General features: G+C 31.6%; 2 protein-coding genes across 2 annotated transcripts; one reads left to right on the top strand and one right to left on the bottom strand.

Moving 5' to 3' along the window:
• The first annotated feature begins 2,888 nt into the window (after positions 1 to 2,888).
• On the top strand, positions 2,889 to 4,088 carry LOC122591219 (homeobox-leucine zipper protein ATHB-12-like). Its single transcript, XM_043763446.1, has 2 exons — positions 2,889 to 3,290; positions 3,679 to 4,088. The coding sequence occupies exons 1-2, from the start codon at positions 2,931 to 2,933 to the stop codon at positions 3,973 to 3,975; spliced, it is 657 nt and encodes a 218-aa protein (XP_043619381.1). The 5' UTR covers positions 2,889 to 2,930; the 3' UTR covers positions 3,976 to 4,088.
• A 2,052-nt stretch (positions 4,089 to 6,140) lies between these two features.
• Positions 6,141 to 7,604, bottom strand: LOC122591220 (ubiquitin-60S ribosomal protein L40). The gene is made up of 5 exons (XM_043763447.1): positions 7,410 to 7,604; positions 7,226 to 7,312; positions 7,024 to 7,126; positions 6,456 to 6,522; positions 6,141 to 6,360 (listed from the first exon to the last, which is right to left on the bottom strand). Exons 1-5 carry the CDS (start codon positions 7,510 to 7,512, stop codon positions 6,334 to 6,336), a joined length of 387 nt encoding a protein of 128 aa, XP_043619382.1. The 5' UTR covers positions 7,513 to 7,604; the 3' UTR covers positions 6,141 to 6,333.
• Between the last annotated feature and the right edge of the window lie 12,609 nt (positions 7,605 to 20,213).

Genomic DNA, 20,213 nt, shown 5'->3' with positions numbered 1-20,213 from the left:
CGCACCTACACCAGACGCGGCTAGACACCGCCGGTGCTACTAGCGTCTAACCCATTTTGCGCGTCCGACGCCCGGCAGACGCACAACCGACGTTCTATAAGGACAGGCCTAAGATATATAACTGCCATTTGTTAAGACTAATAACCATGAAAGAAAAGTTTGCAAGGTATAACCAATAATAAGATAATTGCCATTTTGATATTATTTTTATTATTGTTATTATTTCATTGTAAATGCAAAAGAAATTAAAAAAATAAAAATGGGGAGCCGATCGAGATACTATTTGGTTCCTCACTCCTTACTCCTCTAGCAATCAGCAGTACGTACTCCAATATTTTGAGTCGCATAAAACTTCCGATTTCGCTTAAGTAATGTCATTACATCTTTCTGAAGTTCATATCCAATATTTACATACTTAGCCTCATACTTGGCTCGTTTACATTGTGCAACCTCAATCACCGCATGACCAGACACAAATTCGACCATATATACATGTTTGTATCAAGGGTGATGACCTTGTCAAATCAACACATACATTAAAACTCTCGTCCCACGAGTAAAGTAACATATCAGCTAGACGTTAGGGATTGTCTCTTTCTTCTGTAAGCCTGTTATCAAGTTCTTTATGAGCTACAACCCCAAACCGATAACAAATATCAACTAAGAGTGTCGCGCATCAAGTTAGGCCGATGTTAAGGTTTTGATGACGTTAAGGTTTTGATGGCGGGACCAATGCTAATCTATAGCCATTCTTTGCTTGAATTATAAGTTGCTTTAGAGTCAATTTCATGCATTTTAATATTTAGACGCATGCATACTTATATTTTTAAATAAGATCGAGCGACATACTTAGTCCTATAATTCTATAAATTATTAGTTTCGTAAGACAATTTTAACCCTTTTTTTATTATTAATTCACATTCAAGGTATTTAGATTCCTGAGATCGAAGATATTAAACATCTATATGTTTGTTAAAATGTGAAAACAGGTGACGATTTAAATACTAGATTATAATAACTATTTATTTATGTAACTAATTTGACATCTACGAGTAATTAATTTGTCAAGTGGTTAGAGGAATTGAAGTTACCACTAGAATATAATGGGTCTTGATGCAACAACAGTCTTCAATCAGCTAGCGAATAAGTCTTTGCTTAGATTGAAGCTTCAATGATCATGGTCGCTAATCATTTATGGCCGTTGATCGGTTGAGCTTCGTATCCGATGATCGAACCTTTTCCGAATATAACTCACTCAAAATCTTCAACTAGATTAGTACTACACTACTATCTAAAGCTAAAGTCAAATTAAATGTCTAATAAACCAAGGACAACTATTTCGTACACAAGCTTATTCTACCGTAATTTTAAATTCATGGCAAATTAAGTAACGTGATTCATGTGTCCTGGGTAACCCTGGACACGTCGCCAATTGAAAACATTAGGCGATATTGACATACTTATATATATAATACCAATAATATACATATATATTCAAACTAAAAAGTTACAAAGTATGAGTAGTGTTAGTTTTAAAATTGACAACTTAAACTTTATATAAAGTTTAATTTTCCTTTTGCAAAGTGTTTATCTCATTAAAGATGTTTAAAGTAAATAACTTAAACAAATCGGTTGTAATTGACTTAAAGGTTTAGTTAGTTTTTTGAGAAATGGAAATCATACTTGATCTGTGTTTGTAATATGATGTACGTCTAGCAGCTAGAAAATGAAAATTGGGAATGTTTTCTTTTTTGAAGGTTTATGGACTTTTGACTTGCTAACAACAAACAAGTCATATTTAGTATTTGGATGAAGATTATGAGTTAGAACATTTCCAATAGAGTGTATTTACATATTTCCGGTTTTTTTTTTTTCACTTGTAGCATTAAAATATGTTGGTTTTTGGTTGTTCATAATATGTTGGTCGACACTTAAAAACATGTCTTTAGAACTTTATAAAATAATTTAAGTAAAATGAATGATGATGTGAAAACTATAAGGATATGGTTGCCTACAATCTTGTTGTAACTCTCATACAAATTTAAATTTTAAGGATTTGTAAAAAAGATGATGTGACAAATAATATGATGGCTAAGAACGCATAAAAACATCTTTACCATTAGATAGTCATAGCTTATCCAGTTATGTAAGGTTTTTTTTTCCCATAAGCTAGCTAGTATCATATCTAGTAGAAACTTATTCACTTATGAACATGAGCTTATTGATAGTTTTTTCACAAAGCAGATATTTGTTGGAAATTCATTATGATATGGAGGATGTTTACGAAAAAATGTATTGATATGGGTGATAAAAGTGGAGGTTGTATAAGTGTTTGTGGGGAAGTATGATGATATATATGGTGGATGGTTGTTGAAAATGGTGGATATTATATGGTTGTTTGTAGGAATAATGAATATGTTATTATTGTGAGTAAAAAGAATTTGTAAGAAGGATGAATGAAAAATTGATGTGATATTCTAATTAGGTTGTTTGTGATAAAAAAAAAAAAAAAAACAATGAAAAAAAGCTAATGTGTCATGCTAAATTTGTAAGGACAATCTAGTATTGATGTGAGGATTTTGCAAAGTACATTTCTAAATTTTTATCGTATTAAACAATAGACAACTTATAATACATTCGGCTGATGTACATACATCTCTAATCTATGTAGCTTGAATACATCAAATACGAAACCTTTTATATACCTACATCTAATATATGTTGGTACCAATTCACCACTCTTTAACAAGAAAGTGTGCAAAAGCAATTAAAAAACAGCACCATCCATGAAATATAAAATATGATAATGATAACCCCACACAATTTTAGTTTTTTTGGGGGGTATAAATAGGACATCTTGAAGCACATCTACAACCCCGCCTTGGGCACATTCCTCCAATTAATTACTGCAAACTTGAGATAAGAAAACCATGTTAGACATGGGATCAGACCCAGATTCATCATCTGATCACTGTTTCACCACCTTTTTCAATGATTCCTTATCCAACAATAACAACAATAAAATACAAAGGAGGTTCACTAATCAACAGATCAAATCACTCGAGACCATCTTTCAATCCGAATCCAAACTCGAACCTCGTAAGAAGTTGCAACTAGCTAAAGATCTTGGATTGCAACCAAGGCAGGTTGCAATTTGGTTCCAAAATAAAAGAGCTCGTTGGAAATCAAAGCAACTAGAAAGAGATTACAACATATTAAGAGCTAGTTATGATTCATTATCTTCTAGTTTCGACCTCCTCAATAGAGAAAATCAATCATTAACCCTCCAGGTAACACATTTTTAACCTCTTGCTTGTAATGTATGGAGTAGTACTATACAAATTTATAGTCTGAAATCTATTATAGTATGTATCAAACTTTAAATGTTATCTCATTGTGCATATAGCTTATATGTATGTCACTACTGATCGATACATACAACGACAATATTTAAAACTTTTTACTAAAGCTGAATCTATATCTAGACACTTATCCCTAGAAGTGATATTCGTACCACGTAAATTTATAAATTCATTATTGTTGTGCATTTCATACTTGTACAGTACTATGCCATGAAACATGTACAATTTGTTAAATGAGTTAAAATATGTGGTACGGTTATCACCGCACCTAAATATTATTGTAAGACTTAATTGACGTATTTCACATAATATATAGTTGAAGAAGCTGCGTGAAGTGATTGAAAAGAAAGCAAAAAGCAGTGGCACTGGAGAAAATTCGAATAATTCAATGGAAGAAAAAACAAGTTTGTCACTGGAGAAAGGATTATTGGGCATTGCATCGGATGCTGACAGCAGCATGAAACCGGAATACGCAGAACATAATGATGATAATGATAATAACCAGCTGCTTGTTGTGCAAAAAGGAAGTGAAGATAATTTGGATGATTTAGAGGCTGCAGATCAACTGTTAGACGATAATACAAGTAGCCAGTGGTGGGACTTTTGGTCTTAATATGGAAAAAATGGAGGGCTTCAATTCCTTTCTTCTGTATATGGTTTATGTACAATAATAAGGCTGGATCAATTGATTATAATCTACTATCAAGAGTATTATTATTAGTTTAAGGGAATGTGACAATGGTGTATGCATGTTTTAGATTAAGTATATATACTATACTAATATATAAATAATAACCAAACTCATTACAATTTTAATGATTTTAATTAACACTAAGTATGAAGAAACCATTTGGTCATTGATTGAGTTACCATCACTTATGAATGAAACTAAGGAAAAAATAAGATAAAACGAAATGGTATTTAAAATAAGTCTTTAAATTAGTCCTAGTTTATTGGCTTTTGCAATTATTTGAGTCTAGAAGAAGAATCTTATCTTGTATTTAATATGTATGACGTATTGTTTATTATTTATTTAATATGTAGTTAAAAGGAAAAGAGATAATGTAAAATATCATATTTGTGTTCATTTCCTAAAGTCTGAGATATTTTGGGTGAAAATGTGTATAGGGTGTATTATTAAGAAATGAGAAATTAATGTCTCTAAGAAAGAGGAAGAGGTTCCGTGTATGCAACAACAAAATCCTTTCAGCCCACAAAACAAAACCCTTACTTCACATACTTCACATACTACCCTTTCTTGTGTTACTTTCTGATTGTTTCATTCTATCTTTACAAATTCAATTAATTTAGATGTCTTGTATTGAAAATTGAGATGTGATATGAGTTACCAAGTGACTATAGAAGGTGATAAGTTCAAGTCTTACATGTAACAAAAAAATTTGAGGTTTCATTTTAGGCCACTTATTTATGATGGGTTTCTTCCTATGCGAGTGATATTTCAATCGGCTAAATTGTATGCATTTTGAATATTTAGTATATTTTTTTACGTTAATAGTTAATTGGATTATAGTTAATTAGAAAAAATATGTCATTAATTATAAGAGAAATGCTTGAGTGACAAAAATCTTTTTGTAATACCTGAATACCGAGTATAAAGTAATACTTTTGTAGCTATATCTTTTAATGTGTGTATAATTGAATAGTGGTAACAAAAAGACAATGGTGTTTTTAAAATTGTTGATATTTTAATCTTGTTAAAACATTAAGGCATGAAAGACCGAAAGGAATGCCGTAATGCATAAGTCATTTTTGGAAATTTAAACTGAATGTGGTATCACTTCCTCGTCGCTTCTTTTTAGCGACCAGCTTCTCAAGTGGATGGCTTTGGTATCATATCTCAGTATCAGTGAACATGACGACAAGGCCATCACCAAATCCGGCTCCTCTTGCTTGCAACCTCTCTTAAAAACTAAAAGAGGTCTACCAACACGAACGGTAAGGCCGAAAGCGAGTAGGTTGTTCAACTCTCTTTCAAAGAGTAGATTTTTCCACCATTTTTGTTTGTGCTAGTGTCCCCATTCAGTAACAATTAGAAAGTTAAAGGTGTGGTTATTAATAAATAAAATTGTAGAAAAATTCCTATTTGCCAAAAAGGAATTCGCGCCTGGAGGGATTCAAACCCATTTCAAGAAGCCGGAGGCAAGCAATTATTCAAATGTGTGCTCTTCAACACCCTGAAGGTTCAGGACACAATAATTGGTATACGCTTACGAGTTACGACTGCCTCTCACACGTAGCCTACTCCCACCTGCACGTTTTACCTTCCAGCATCTCAAACAGTCTGCTGACCTAGTATCGCCTATTTCAAGGTACTCAATCCATCTGGCCGTTTATCACAAACCAAAAAATGGCAAATCCACTCGGCTTGCCACATCTGCATCGCTTTTGTATATTGTGACGTGTACTTTGTACACCCCTAGTTGAGACTTGAGACTACCAACCAGATGCTGGTGATATATTCTAAGCTTTTATACATATATAAGCTGTTAAGTTACAGGTCCAGATTCTAAAAGGGTTCAGCAACAAACTCAAGTACAGTTAGCTTACATCAAGGGGGCCAATAATCATTGATTATTCTACATAAGCCTCTAAAGATTAACCAAGAACAAACTACATGATTATGATAAAATCAATATACCATTTCTTATGAATTACAGTAGTATGCTAGTAGGAACCAAAATTTGGAAACCACCCTAGAGTGTCTATCCAGCGACAAAAACACAATATCAAATATCACAGAGACGTGAACAGGGATGGTTTGGGAATATAACAAGTGCACATACAACAAATAGATATTCATCAAGTGACATTACAAGAGGTTACAACAATCAGGCGCTGGCAGGAAAATTCGGTGTTCAATGCATACAACAAAACATTCAAATGGTACAGAAAATAGCACACTGGGCTTACAAATTAGAATTTCCTCGAATCGCAGATGCTGTAACATCATCTACTTGATCTTCTTCTTTGGCCTCAACTACAATTTATCAAGCGTAGCAACTGTCAGTGAAAACTTTAATAATGTGACAAAAAAAAAAAAAACAATACATGGTGAATACAACATACACATACCTGGTTGCTGTGCCCACACTTTTTCTTCCTGCAGTTGACAGCACGCGGATGTAGACGGGCATAACACCTGGAACATACAATGCAAATATTCAATTAACATCTATCTTTTTCATAAAACCATTTAACAGCACAAGACTGAAAATTTTTAACCAGTTATAGCCAACTATCTTTTGGAAAAAATCCAATCCATGAGACGTATTATTTGATTTGTAATGAGACCTATATTGATTAACCAAATGATAGAATCATACAACCAATTTTTGAAAAATAAGACCAACAATACAGACCCAACAAATAAAAATTAAAACACAATACAAACATCACTGCTTGAAAATCTAAATATAATTAAGTTTATAATGGGAGGGATGGGGTTCTCTCAAGTTTAGTCGTCAACTTGGGGAAATCTTGACCCTTGATTTTACTTTAATCTTAATCCTTTGATTTTAAATCAAGGGTCAACATTCTCGAGTTATTTCCAACTTGAGGGGATCACCACCCGTTTATAATATAATGATAAGGAAATGGGTATATCACGCATAACATAAAGAAAAAGAAAATGGAAACGTACTTGCGGCAAATGGTTTTATCTTGATTGTATTTCCTGGCTAAAGCCATTAAAGATGGCTCAATAATCCCTCCACGTAACCTCAACACCAAATGAAGCGTAGACTCTACAAATACATTAATACATATGAATCACATTAATTATTTTATTACTAATTTATAAAAATGGCTGAGAATTGATTTGGCGTACGTACAAAAAACATTACCTTTCTGGATGTTGTAATCAGCAAGAGTCCTACCATCCTCAAGTTGTTTTCCAGCAAATATCAAACGTTGTTGGTCAGGTGGAATACCTAATTATTATTAGCAATACTTTTGTTATTTCAGCTAAAATAAATAGATTTTGGAAAATAAAATATAAAAATTGGAAAGGTAGGTTTTTATAAATACCTTCCTTATCCTGAATTTTGGCCTTAACATTATCGATTGTGTCACTCGATTCAACTTCCAGTGTGATTGTCTTTCCAGTCAATGTTTTCACAAAGATCTGCATCTTTCCTTTGCCGCCGCCGCTAAATTTGGGAAAACCTAAAACTCAAATCTAAACTCAACAAAACCTACTTCTGTGTGTGTGGCTTCCAGTTTAACTAATAAGTACTAGACTACTAGCAAATGGATTTATGTTTTTTTGTGTAATGGGCTTTTTCTTAACTAACCTTTGGGCCAAGCTTATACTTATGACTATTTGGGCTGGTTTTCTTTCAATTTTTTTCTTTTAACATTCGTTTATGTGTTAGTTTGTTCACTTTCATATGTGGTCTTTACACTCAACAGACAGAATGTTATCGTGGTAGTTTACAGGAAAAAACCCTCAGATATTCGTTAAACAACATGATATCTACAACATTGAATGCCAATTGAGGTAAAACCTGTGTTCATTTAGATTCGAACAATGGATGATCAAAGAAAAAACCTTCATTATAGGTTTGGGATGTCACTTGACTTTTCTTTCATTTTATATTTTAGCCCCAATTTAATTCAACCCATTTTCTACTGTTAGTATTACTTAGGTAGGGTAATCGTTTTTTTTTTAATTAAATATTATGGTCTTATTTGTATTGCTCCAAATATGGTGTAATAATCTTTTACACTTATCCATCAAATGTTATTTGGGGAAAGTGTAGTTTTGGGATGGGAAAGTGTTGGAATTAGAAGTCAAATGCATTTTGACAAAAAAAATTTATGTCAAAACGTTACTATATCCGCCTTGAAAAAAACAAATACAAGTAATTATGCAATAAAAATATTGAGTTTTAATTAGAACATAGAATAATCACAAATTGCTTAAAAAGTTAGGATTTTAACATCTTAAAATTGAAATTGAAATTTTGTTTCTCGATAAAAACTAACTTTATAAGCAACTTTTTTATTGCATAATCACAAACTGGTTAAAAAAGAGCAGTTTGTGATTATTCTATTTTCTAAACTTCAATATTTTTCTTGCATAATTACTTGTATTTGTTTTTAAATGAAACTATTATTGTTGAAGTTTGCCAAAATTATATAAAGCCCATATTAATTTTCTATGAAGATTATACACGTCTCATTGAAAGTTAGCTTATTTATGAAAATGTCTTTGCATGTTTCAGAACCGTTCGTCTAATCATTAAATGATGATCTAGATATAAAGGAACAACCTGCATATGTATATATATAATTTTATGAATATATGAACGAATTGAAATTGATTGCTTTTCGTCTCAGACAAACACTACTACGTACACTATATATTAAAATGCATCAAACATATTATATTTACAGCAGGAGGTGATCATATTTAAAGGATAAATCATTGAAAAGGAACGTATAATTAATAGAGTAACATCGGTATCTTCGGATAATGCGGATGGAATCGGTCTTTCTTTCAATTGTTATATCAAAGTTGCTATCGGGATAGCCCTGATACTTTTATGTGGAATCCCTTAAAAAAAAGGTTTTGCTAAACTAAATGATTTTGTTAAGTTGCATTAAATAGTTGTACACTTACCATAAACTTCAGGGGTGATCTTTTGATATGAAAACGTACAACTTTTTTAAAATGTTAAGTAACGCCCTACGGGCTTTATTTAACATTTCCTTAAAAAAAAACATTTTTATGTGGAATCACGTGATCAGTAAATGGGGTAATTATATATCCATTGTTCGACTATAATTTATTTTAGTTACCATTTTCTCATTGACAATAATCATATCCATTGTATTCAAATTCATGTGTCCCATTCTATTTGCTAATTTTACTTATAAAATACTTCAATGATCACAGTAAATATTAGTTTGATTGTTTCTTCCATCATTTCAACCAATTATCATATCTTAGAATACAATAAAACATCTATAATGTAATAATGTTGGGACCAAGATATTTTACTATATTATCGATATATTATTATATCAAAAATTTATAAATTATTAATTTAAAGAGGTTCAAGTATCACTTTCAAAACTTTCAGATCCATTGTACGTTCACACATTAAATGAAAACAAGAGTCCAAAGCAAATTATTTTCGACACGATAAAGTTCGTTCAATGAATTCAATCAGCTGGAGTACTTAAAACGATGTAAACTATGGAGAAGACATTCGTGAGCTTGAGAGCTTGATTATGGGTATGCATTATTAGCACAAAACGGATGTGAATGAGTTGCGGGATTATCCTAGTGAAAATAATGAATGTCATGAGGTTCAAAGCATTAAAGAAATTGTGTTGGATACTGTTCAAAATCTAATTGATGATGAAGTTGAGGATGATACATTAGTTTTGAAATCGATCACTCGGGAAGAAGCATTGCAAGTGGCAAACAACTCTTCACAAATGTTTGTTGCGACAATGTCTAAACTCTTAAGTGCAATATAGAAATTTAAAGATATGTTCAACATAGTTTTAAAGTTAAAAAAAAAAAAAAACAAGTGGTTATAGATTCATTTTTTACCAAACAATAATTAAATTTTAGAATATTTAAGGAATTATTAATTTATAGCTTTGATGGGGCCTATATATTTATCTTGGGGTTTTAAAAAAATTATTATTTTATTATTTTATTGATTAGTGTCCAATTTTGTATTGGTCCCAAGTTGGGATCAGACAAATTATTAATTTTATCGAGTATTAATTTGTAGAGGTTTTACTGTATGTTGGTAACGGGTCATCAGCTCATCCTATTATCAATGGCAGTACCACATGGGTGCAAAGGAGGCGAATGCCCTACTTCAAATTTAGATTTTGTCATGTATTTTTAGATTTCTCATCGATTTTTTTAAATTTCCTATGGGTTTTGAACATTTTGACTCCTTTGATATATTTTTTTCAACGAATTTTTTAATTTTGCCTTTTCTGGAATTTTTTTCTGGAACCGCCTCTGTCTATTATATCTATTGATGGTTGATTGAATTAAGGAATTATTTCTGTGCATACATAATTAAGTAGCAATTAAAGTCACTAATAAAATAATCTTTGAAAAGATTAAGAAATCATAAAGAACTTGAATACTTGATTCTTAATGCTTCTTCAAACATCTAATTCATTTTTCTGAAGCTAAAATGAACTTCTTAAGAAAATGCCTTCGAATTGCCTTTTTTTTCAACCAATCAAGAGAAAGAATGATACCTCAAAGACATTGTCACCCGGGTTTATAATATACCCCTTTTATCCCACTAAACTAGTCCACTATTTTAAAGTCAAACTTTATGAACTTTGAGCATAAATAATTTTGTTTGTGTTATATAATATTTGATAAGAGTTATATATATATATATTGATTATGTTTTAGATGTGTGTTTCATTGATATAATTTTATTAACTATTATATAAAACAAATAAAAATATTTATGGTCAAAGTTTGTAAAGTTTAACTTTAAAATTTTAAAATGGGACAATTTTAATAGGACGGAGAGGGTATATTATAAGATATATCAGCAGTAAAGCATAAATTTTACTTAATTACTACCCAGGTTGTTATAGGGATTTATGTCTTTATAAAGTTAATTTTACTTTTTAACACCAGTAAAACATAATCATGTTTGGTGTTTCTCTTAAGTTTACATTGAAAACTTAATTACTAGCTAGGTTATGTGGATTTAGCTTTTCTTAAATAACTCTCTTTATGATATATTTTTTTACTTATTACTTATAACAAAAGAAATAAATCTATGAATACACATATAAATCATAAAAATAAGCTTGTATTAGGGGTAAGGGTGTAGTGACAAACTTTTGGTTCTTTGACAAGTTTTTAACCAATAAAAATATGTCATGTGGATGTGCCAAAATATTGTCAATTCTTGCCAATAAGAAGCCAAAAGTTAAGGTATAGCTTGCCAATTTGCCAAATACTTGCCAAAAATGAGAGGATAAAAAAAAGCCAATGCATGCCACTTGTCATGCCCCTAGTTCACATTAAAAGAACCAAAACATGTCATAAATCGGCCAAAACTTGCTGATCTAACTTGCCGATTGATTTGCCAAAAATTGTCAATGCATATGCTATAGGCTTGCTAAAGAGCCAAACTTGTCAAAACAACTTGCCGATGCTTTTTGCTGACTATACCCTCACCCCTTAGGAGATGTTACCGCAACTCTGCAAGTGGTCTATTATATTGAATTTCCAAATTCTATCTCTTCAAGTTGTAGTATAGAGATAAGGTCCTTCCCAACATTCTTTTTTCTTACAGTATTTTCTGATGAAAATGGTCATCATTTTCTCTTGAGAAAAATGGAGAAAAGAAATGGTGTTATGGAGGTGGGTTGTCCTCTACTTCATGTCGCTTTCTTTTTTTCGTTTAAATAGCAAATATGTATGATTGGTAGTGATACTTTTTGAAACATAAAACTCAAAAGAAATGATGTAGCGTTGATATAATAACTAGAAAAAGATGAAAAAGTGATTGCGTTGAAATAGGTCTGTAAAATAATTTTAGTAAATTTATTATTCATGTAGGACTAGGATTAATATATGTAATGTTATAAGACTACAATTTGGAAGCCGTTTGGCTTGGAGTGCAAGTCAAGGGAAAGCGGTTTATAGAAATTTTATGAAAGTTTCCATATTGTAATTAGACTATGATTAGTTCTAGGATGTTCTCCATTCTCTATAAAAGTGGTTTATAGAAATTCTATGAAAGTTTCCATATTGTAATTAGACTATGATTAGTTCTAGGATGTCCCCTTCTCTATAAAAGGAGGAGGGGGGAGGCTGACTTGAGACACTCCAATAATTCCAATGTAAACCAAAAATCACTTGGTTAACAAGCAAGGCTAGTTTTCTGGGATTTTCTTATTGGTTTTCTTTGTAGTTTGATTTGCTTTAATGTTTGTTGGTTTTATTCCAAGAAGGTCTAAGTCGACCTTTAAACCATTTAAAATAGTGTATTGTTTGCTTGTAAAATTAATCATGGACAACTTCATTTAAGAGCATTTGCAATAGATTGGGCCATTGGGGTATATATATATATATACTAGGATCTTTTACCCGCGCGATGCGCAAATTATTATAATTGTTAATTTTATTAAGAGTATGAGGGGGAGGGGGTGGTCGCGGGGAAGCGTGGCGGCCCGGGCACGCCACCGCCGACGGTTCACCGCATGAGATAGAAGAAGAAATGGGGGGAAGAACCCCGAAGGGGGGAAGAGAAAAGAGAGAAAGGAGGGAAGAGAGATAAAATAAAGAGAAGGAGCGTGATTGGTGGAGATGTTAGTGGTGGGGCCCATTAAAGGTAAAAAAATTTGACCCTTCCTCATTTTCTTAACAAAAAATATGTATTTTTTTTATTAATTTATAATGATGAGGTGTAGATTGGGGGAAGATGGAGGAAAGTGACGTCAGTGATTTGAGAAAGATGGGGGGAGATTGAGAAATATTGAGATGTAAAGATTTGATTTGTTAGTGTTGGGGGATGATGGGTGACCACTACCTCCCCCTGACAACTTCTAAATAGTTTACTATTAACATTGTTTTTCAAACTTATATGATCTATACGATTTCATGGTATTCATTACATAAAAGATTTAACTTCATTAGGAAATAAAATTCATAAATAAGTAAGAACCTTTTAATATAATAAAATATAAAATTAAACTACAAATAAGAAGTCGTTATTTAAGTTAATTTTGAACTCATCTTTATAAAAAATACAGCTAATTTTGAACATCTCCAAATACAATCACCCTATAAAAATGTTTAAAATTACATGTAAAAACACATATTATAAGTATAATGACATGTTAGAAGAAATCATGACATCCTAACTTACTAATAAAGCTATATAAAGTAATAATATAATATAAATAAAAACCATAATGCTTATAAAAATCATGAAATATAATATGTTGGGGATAACTCTTATCAAATATGCAATTAATAAATAATACAAAATTGACTTCGTACGATCTGAACAAATTATGATTGTAATTTTCTTTCCATAATATGGAGTATTATTTATAGCAATCTAGTTTATTATTATTTTTATATATTTATATGATAAAATATTATGAAAATAAATATGAAGATGCCACGTATGAAAAATCCTATGTGGCAAATTCTAAAGGTAATTTTGAGTTGAGGTGGATAGTTTTATAAAGCTAGGATAACTATTGTTTTATTATGTATGTAGATATATAAAGATTTATATATATGAATTAAAAACCATGAGACCCATTTGATTATAACTTGATATTCATATATAAATGGTACATGTGAACAATATTTTTCAAAAATGAATAGATCAAGTTTTACTTAATATTACTTATATTCATATGTGAATAGTTGTTACATGCACTTTACCCTAATATATATACAAATAGGGGAATGGGAATATAAGGCTGTTAGCTACTTAAGCTTAGGTGTGGAACACTCACATATTATATTTTTAATCCATAAAATCCATGGGGGCCAAAAGCATTTATTCATTAATCAAAAAATATTAGAAAAGTTGTATGTGATGGGTTTCACACCTAAGCTTAGATGCCGGACAACCTTATATTCACTTTTTTCCCATATATAAAGTGAATATAAGGCTGTCCGGCACATAAGCTTAGGTGTGGAACTCATTACATACAATTTTTTTTTTAATTTTTTGATTAATAAATAAATGTTTGGGTCCTCATTAATTTTATAGATTAAAAAAAAAATATGTAAATGTTCTACACCTAAAGCGGGATGGTTTTCTAGTGAGAAACTCTTAAAATGAGAATACGGTGAGAATACTTTAAAATCATCATTTTGATGCATTAAAAATTTATAAAATTTACATAGTCTATAATTATTTATCATTATTTAAGTGTTTACAACACATTGATCTGCCAAAATAAAAAAAATCACGTTTTCTGTTTTTTGCATCTATTTAGATAAATATTCATCCAAGATGAATGCAAAAATAAAAAATAAAAAAAAATCAATTTTGACAGATCAATATGCACTTAAATAATGATAGTTAGTTATACACTATCTCAGTTTTATGAGCTTTTAATGGATCAAAATAAAATTTTTAAGTGTTTTAACCGTGTTCTCATTTTTAAGGTGTTTTCATTTGATTGACCCCTGTTAAAACATATCATAATTAAGATTATATGTTACGAGTATTATTATTATTAACAACAAAACATAAGTTTTGCTATTTAAAATATTGCAACTTTAGTTTATGTACAAATGCAATATTGTATTATTATCAAACATGGAGATTGATACATATATTAGTAGTTTAGTACTACTTCTTAGGCCTCAGCCAATGGTGTAACACCCCAACAAGGCGGAATAATGGGATATCACAAGAAAAGCACAGCACGACATGGAAATTAAGTAGAGACAAATCTAGATGCATTAAAAGGATCGGGAATCCATACAAGTTAATCCATTACAAATCCGAGACCATACAAAAATGCATAAGGAGCACGACCATCAAACGTTTACAAAAGAGAGTACAAAAGATGGTATATGATCCCAAGCATAACCCATAAGCGGGAACAATGAATCACGGATCCACAGTAAAGTCCAAGTCCAATCCTAGCATGCTAACAATCACTCATCATCCAACATGTCTTTGATTCACCTGTTCACCTGAAAAGTGTACTAAAACGGTCAACATAAAGTTGGTGAGTTCGTAGGTTTAAATAATGAGAATCAAGTATGTCGGAATAACAACCGTTAATGATATACGAGGGTTAATAATGTTTTATAACGTGGGCTCAACAACCCATAACGTGGATATAGAGATATCCATAACGTGAGTATAAAAATACCCATAACGTGGATTAAACAATCCATAACGTGGATATAGAGATATCCATAACGTGGATATAGAGATATCCATAACGTGAGTCTAACGACCCATAACGTGAGTATTAAGATACTCATAACGTGGATTCAACAATCCATACTGTGAGCATATATATGTAATAAACGTTGCAATAACACGTATCGCAAGCAACCAATTAAGTAGTTATCATCTCGTTCAATATCATAATCAATCGTATCAGTCGACAAGCATTTAACAAACGAGTACACTTTCCACCCCAAATAAAGTAAACGTAAGGGCTACGAAACTCACCTTTGCCTCGTATTGTCAAATAAATGTTGATATATAAATACTTGATGAGTTATGAGTGCCCAGAAATCTTCAACGATCACGACCTATATTTACATCCGTATAATTCGTGTATTAATACAAACGTGTTATTTAGGTTTATATATATTCACTTATATATATATAGGTATGCATACAACTCGACCCATTAAACAACCCAAAATAGACCCTCACTGGATCAGTGTCACAATTCAAGAGTTAGCCCAATCGGCCCAAAGAAAGAGCCCAACCCAAAGTAGAACTAAAATGAAATAAAAAGAAAAGAAGCAATACAACGATATATATATATATATATACTTAAAATGCTTATTTTTCTTAGATCAACAAATCAGTTTTTGGGTTCTTCCTCCACGCCACCCCACAGCCCACGACTCCAGTAGAGACAGAGGGGCCCACACGAGGCTGTGCGAGATGCAAAAAGAGAGGGAAGAAGCGAGATAAGAATCTGGGAAAAAAAATAAGGATTTCCACCACCGTAAGATACGGTGGTGGCCGGCGTAAGTTACGGTGGCTGAACCTTAAACTAGCGTAAGGGACGGCCACAAATGGCGTAAGGTACGTTGGTACAACCCATAAGGGGGCGTAAGATACGGTGAGAAGGGGCGTAACCTACGGCTGCTTGGAAAAGGGGGTTTTGGCGTCTGGTTCGGCGTAAACAGAGGATGGTGGGGCGTAAGGTGGAAATGAAGGATGCATGACGGCGTAACCTACGCCCATAAGGGCTTAACTTACGGTGGTCTAGAAAAACAGGGACGAATCTGGGCAATTTCTGGGCAGGAAGAACAAGAACACAGTTTGACTTTTTAAAGTCAAAGTTGACCTTTAGCTAGGAACCCTAATTCGAGCTGTGTGATCGATTTGAGGCATTCAGAAACATGATTTCGTGTTTAAGAACTTATATGAATGCTAACAATTCCAACCCCCAATCAGAATCGAATCAGATTCATAGATTTGCAATAAATCTCCATTTTGACCTAATTTTTGTAAACCAAAACCCTAATTTTCAGTTTTAGTATGAATTGGTCCGAAACTTGACCATGAGCCACTTGTATTAGACTAGAAACGTGATTTCAAACATAATCCGCTACAAAAAATTCGACCCATAACATCATTTGGCTTTAAAACCCGGTTTTAACCCACTTTGTCCATAAGAACCCTAATTTTGACCCATTTATTGATTAGACTTGGAATTTGACTCGATATTGCTTATATACGGTTAGAAATGAGTTTATAAATATGAAATGATGAATTCAAGACAAGACTAACTTACCGAATCCTCCAACAAGCTCAAAAACCCGAATTTTTGCTATATTACCAAATTTCTTGCACTTAGACTTTTGATCTTTGAATATGATGATTAAATGATGATGAAGATGATGAATTTATGACTAATCTAGTTAGAATAACATTTAATGATGATGATTTGCTAGAGAGAGGGAGACATGAAAACCTTGCATTAAGTGTGAGAGAGAGATAGGTGGATGGAAGGATTGAATGAATGGATGAGAGTGTAAGGGGTTGATTGGGTGGGTGGAAAGGGTTGGTTCATGGGTGGTTCATGGGTCATGGGTCGACCCATGGATCACCCGATTACATTACTAGTTATCAAATAAATCGTTTCACGTTCTAACCCGATCAATACGTTCACATGATCTCGTTTGGCATAAAAAAAAACACGTCATAAATTCATTTTCAAATGAATTAATTATTTAAACTACTAGAGCAATTAGTAATTCAACACATTTAGGTCAATGGTTCAAGAATTAATTAATTACGTTAAATCACGTTTAATAAAAGTCAAACGGGTCTAATTTTACAAATGTTACAAACGGGTCCTTCGTGACCCCTTCCTCAACCTCGTCGACGAAGAAGGCATTGGCAGTAAGTGTTCATGGAGCTCGTCGATGGCTCCACTTCGATGGGACGAACTCGGACGACGGAGGAAAGGAGCGTGCAAGTGGGTCAGCTTCTCTTTTTTTTTTCTTTTGAATTTGTTTTGTATTTGTTTTGTTTTTCCTTTTGATTTTATTTGTATATGTGTAGTATATATTTATGTATGTGAAGAAGAGAATTTGTATTTTAATGAAAATCAAACACATTTTATTATCAGAACACATTACAATAAAAAAGACAACACAAAATAAAATTCAAAATCAGTAAAACGGGCCCCACAAACTGATAATAAAATAAAAGTTAATTTATTTTTAAAATTATATAATTTTGTTAAATATAAAATAAGAATAAATTAAAAGTTGAGGAAGATGTGAGGAAGAGGTTGGGTTGGTAGTGAGTGAAGAAGAGGTGTTTTAGGAGAGAGAAAAGCTAATGTGGCACTGGTGAAGAACAAGAAAGGTGTCGTATTACAAATTTATCTTCAAGGTAATTTTGTTAGCTCTTCGTTAACTAAAAGGAAGAAACAAGTTAGGGACCCACCTCCATATAAAATACCGCTTAAACAGTTTATGAGCTTACTAACTTTGGATTTCAGACAAACAAAACTTTAAGGCATTAGTATATATTCATATACAAATTAAACAGTTATATATGGAGTCATGTGTAGAACTGGTCGTGGCCATTATTTTAGTAACAATAACGATGTTGTATTTTAGCTTTACGGTTTCATATACGCCAACTTAGTATATTCGCAGCCGATCCTAAACCCAGGCATGGGGGGCTTAAGGCAAAGGACAAAATGCACGACCGTTCGAGTTACGATTTTTCAGGGGCCCATATTTTTAAATTTCATATATATATATATATATATATATATATATATATATATTTGTGTAAAAATTATACTTTATATAGTGGTTATACCTTTATTAATAAACTATTAACATTTTAAGGGGTGGTCAAGACGTTAGGTAGAAGCATATTTTGGTTTTCGTTGTTTTTAGCTTAAGGGTCTTCCTTCAAGCTCGTCATACGCTCAAGTTTCCTTAGAGCCGGCCCTGAACCCAGACATACAGCCAAACAAAACTTTAAGGCATATTCGGGACCGATCCTAAACCCAGACATATAGATTATAGACGGTACCATTCGTCATTCACATACAAAAAGGGATATGTAGACATGTAGTCATTTGAGAATAGAGTTGGTCGTGGCCATTTTTTGTAAAAATAACGATGTTGTATTTTTAGCTTACGGTTTCATATACACCAAGTTTGGTTCATCCATAATATTTATTATGGTACGAATTTTTATTTTCATATTTTGTGCAATTGTGCTAGATGAATTATTTGATCCATTCTTAACTAAAATCTTGACAAATATATATATATATATATATATATATATATTATATACATGAGGATTGAAAGTATGTGGTTGTTATGTACATAACTTGGGTATAGAATCTCTCACATATTGTTTTTTTAATCTATATAAAACATGGGGACCCATCATTTATTCAAAATATTAAAAAATTAGTATGTGAGTGGTTCTATACCTAATTTAGGTACATGACAACCACACACTCACTTTTCCCTATATATATATATATAAAGTTTTGAAAAAAAACTTTCTTCTACAACACGTATTTTATAACGTTTCACATGTGAATAAACAAAAAAAAACATGTAAATAAGCGAGATATCGTTAACTCTGGATAATAAGTGAGAAGAAAAATCCTAGCTAATTCAATACATAATTTAAGAGTTCTCAAGATTTTTATAAAATAATAGGTTCTCAAAATAAGACTCCATATATATGGATTCCTTATTTTGAGTTTCCCTATATAGAGTTTCATATATATATATATATATATATATATATATTGTCCGGGTGTAGAACCTCTCACATACTAATTTTTTAATATTTGTTAAATTTTAATTAAAACACATGGCCTCCTGATTTTTATGGATTAAAAAAACAATATTGAGTGATTCACTCCTAAGCTTAACTATCTAACAACCTTATACTAGATTTTAGACATGTGTCCAACATTGGACACGAGCTTATGATATATTATCAATATTAGTTCTTCATATATTTAAGTCATAAAAGCTTATACTTTTGAATATATATTTTGCAAGTAATAGTACAATAATCACATATTCGTCACTGCATTATTAGTTGAGACATATTGGTGGAGTTGTTTGCCGTAGTCATTCTCTATTATAAATTTTTTTAAAGCAGTTGCACCAATATTGCAATATTATTATGAAAGATAATTAAATATTAAAATATAGACATACTTGTGATCCCGTACTTGACATTCAAGTAGATGTTTTTAATTATGATAAGGGGCCATAACATAGAGAAGTTTATTTCAATCACTTGTCCTATGATAACTTAGATAACATTAATACACAAACTAATATATAAAAAAAGAAAATTATTTTGTACCTTTTTGATTGAGAGGTAGAATTAATTATTAAAGGAGTTCATATTAATTTGGATTTTGCATTCAACTGACTATCTGTTGTAAATCATTTTTTGTTCTGTGATCGTCTCATGTTCAATGATTCTTAGGTATCAATTTATTATATTTTCTTATAAGAAATATTTATCTTTAGTCATGTAGTCGACATTAGACATTGATATTTATGCGTAAATCTATATTTTATTTTTATATAATAATAGTCAAGAAAAGTCAAAATTGAAATTTTGAGAAAGTCGA

The sequence above is a fragment of the Erigeron canadensis genome, chromosome 3 (genome assembly GCF_010389155.1).
Source record: "Erigeron canadensis isolate Cc75 chromosome 3, C_canadensis_v1, whole genome shotgun sequence".
Lineage (NCBI taxonomy): Eukaryota > Viridiplantae > Streptophyta > Magnoliopsida > Asterales > Asteraceae > Erigeron > Erigeron canadensis.
Note: the sequence above shows the minus strand (reverse complement) of the source record. Positions and strands in the feature narration are given on the sequence as shown.

What these genes read in the sequence shown, in the direction of transcription:
- LOC122591219 (XM_043763446.1), top strand. Translation starts at nt 2,931, where the DNA reads ATGTTAGACATGGGATCAGACCCAGATTCATCATCTGATCACTGTTTC. An exon ending in ATCAATCATTAACCCTCCAG is followed by an intron (nt 3,291 to 3,678) that starts GTAACACATTTT and finishes CATAATATATAG; the next exon opens with TTGAAGAAGCTGCGTGAAGT.
- LOC122591220 (XM_043763447.1), bottom strand. Translation starts at nt 7,512, where the DNA reads ATGCAGATCTTTGTGAAAACATTGACTGGAAAGACAATCACACTGGAA. An exon ending in GATAAAACCATTTGCCGCAA is followed by an intron (nt 6,523 to 7,023) that starts GTACGTTTCCAT and finishes TGTATGTTCCAG; the next exon opens with GTGTTATGCCCGTCTACATC. An exon ending in AGTGTGGGCACAGCAACCAG is followed by an intron (nt 6,361 to 6,455) that starts GTATGTGTATGT and finishes GATAAATTGTAG; the next exon opens with TTGAGGCCAAAGAAGAAGAT.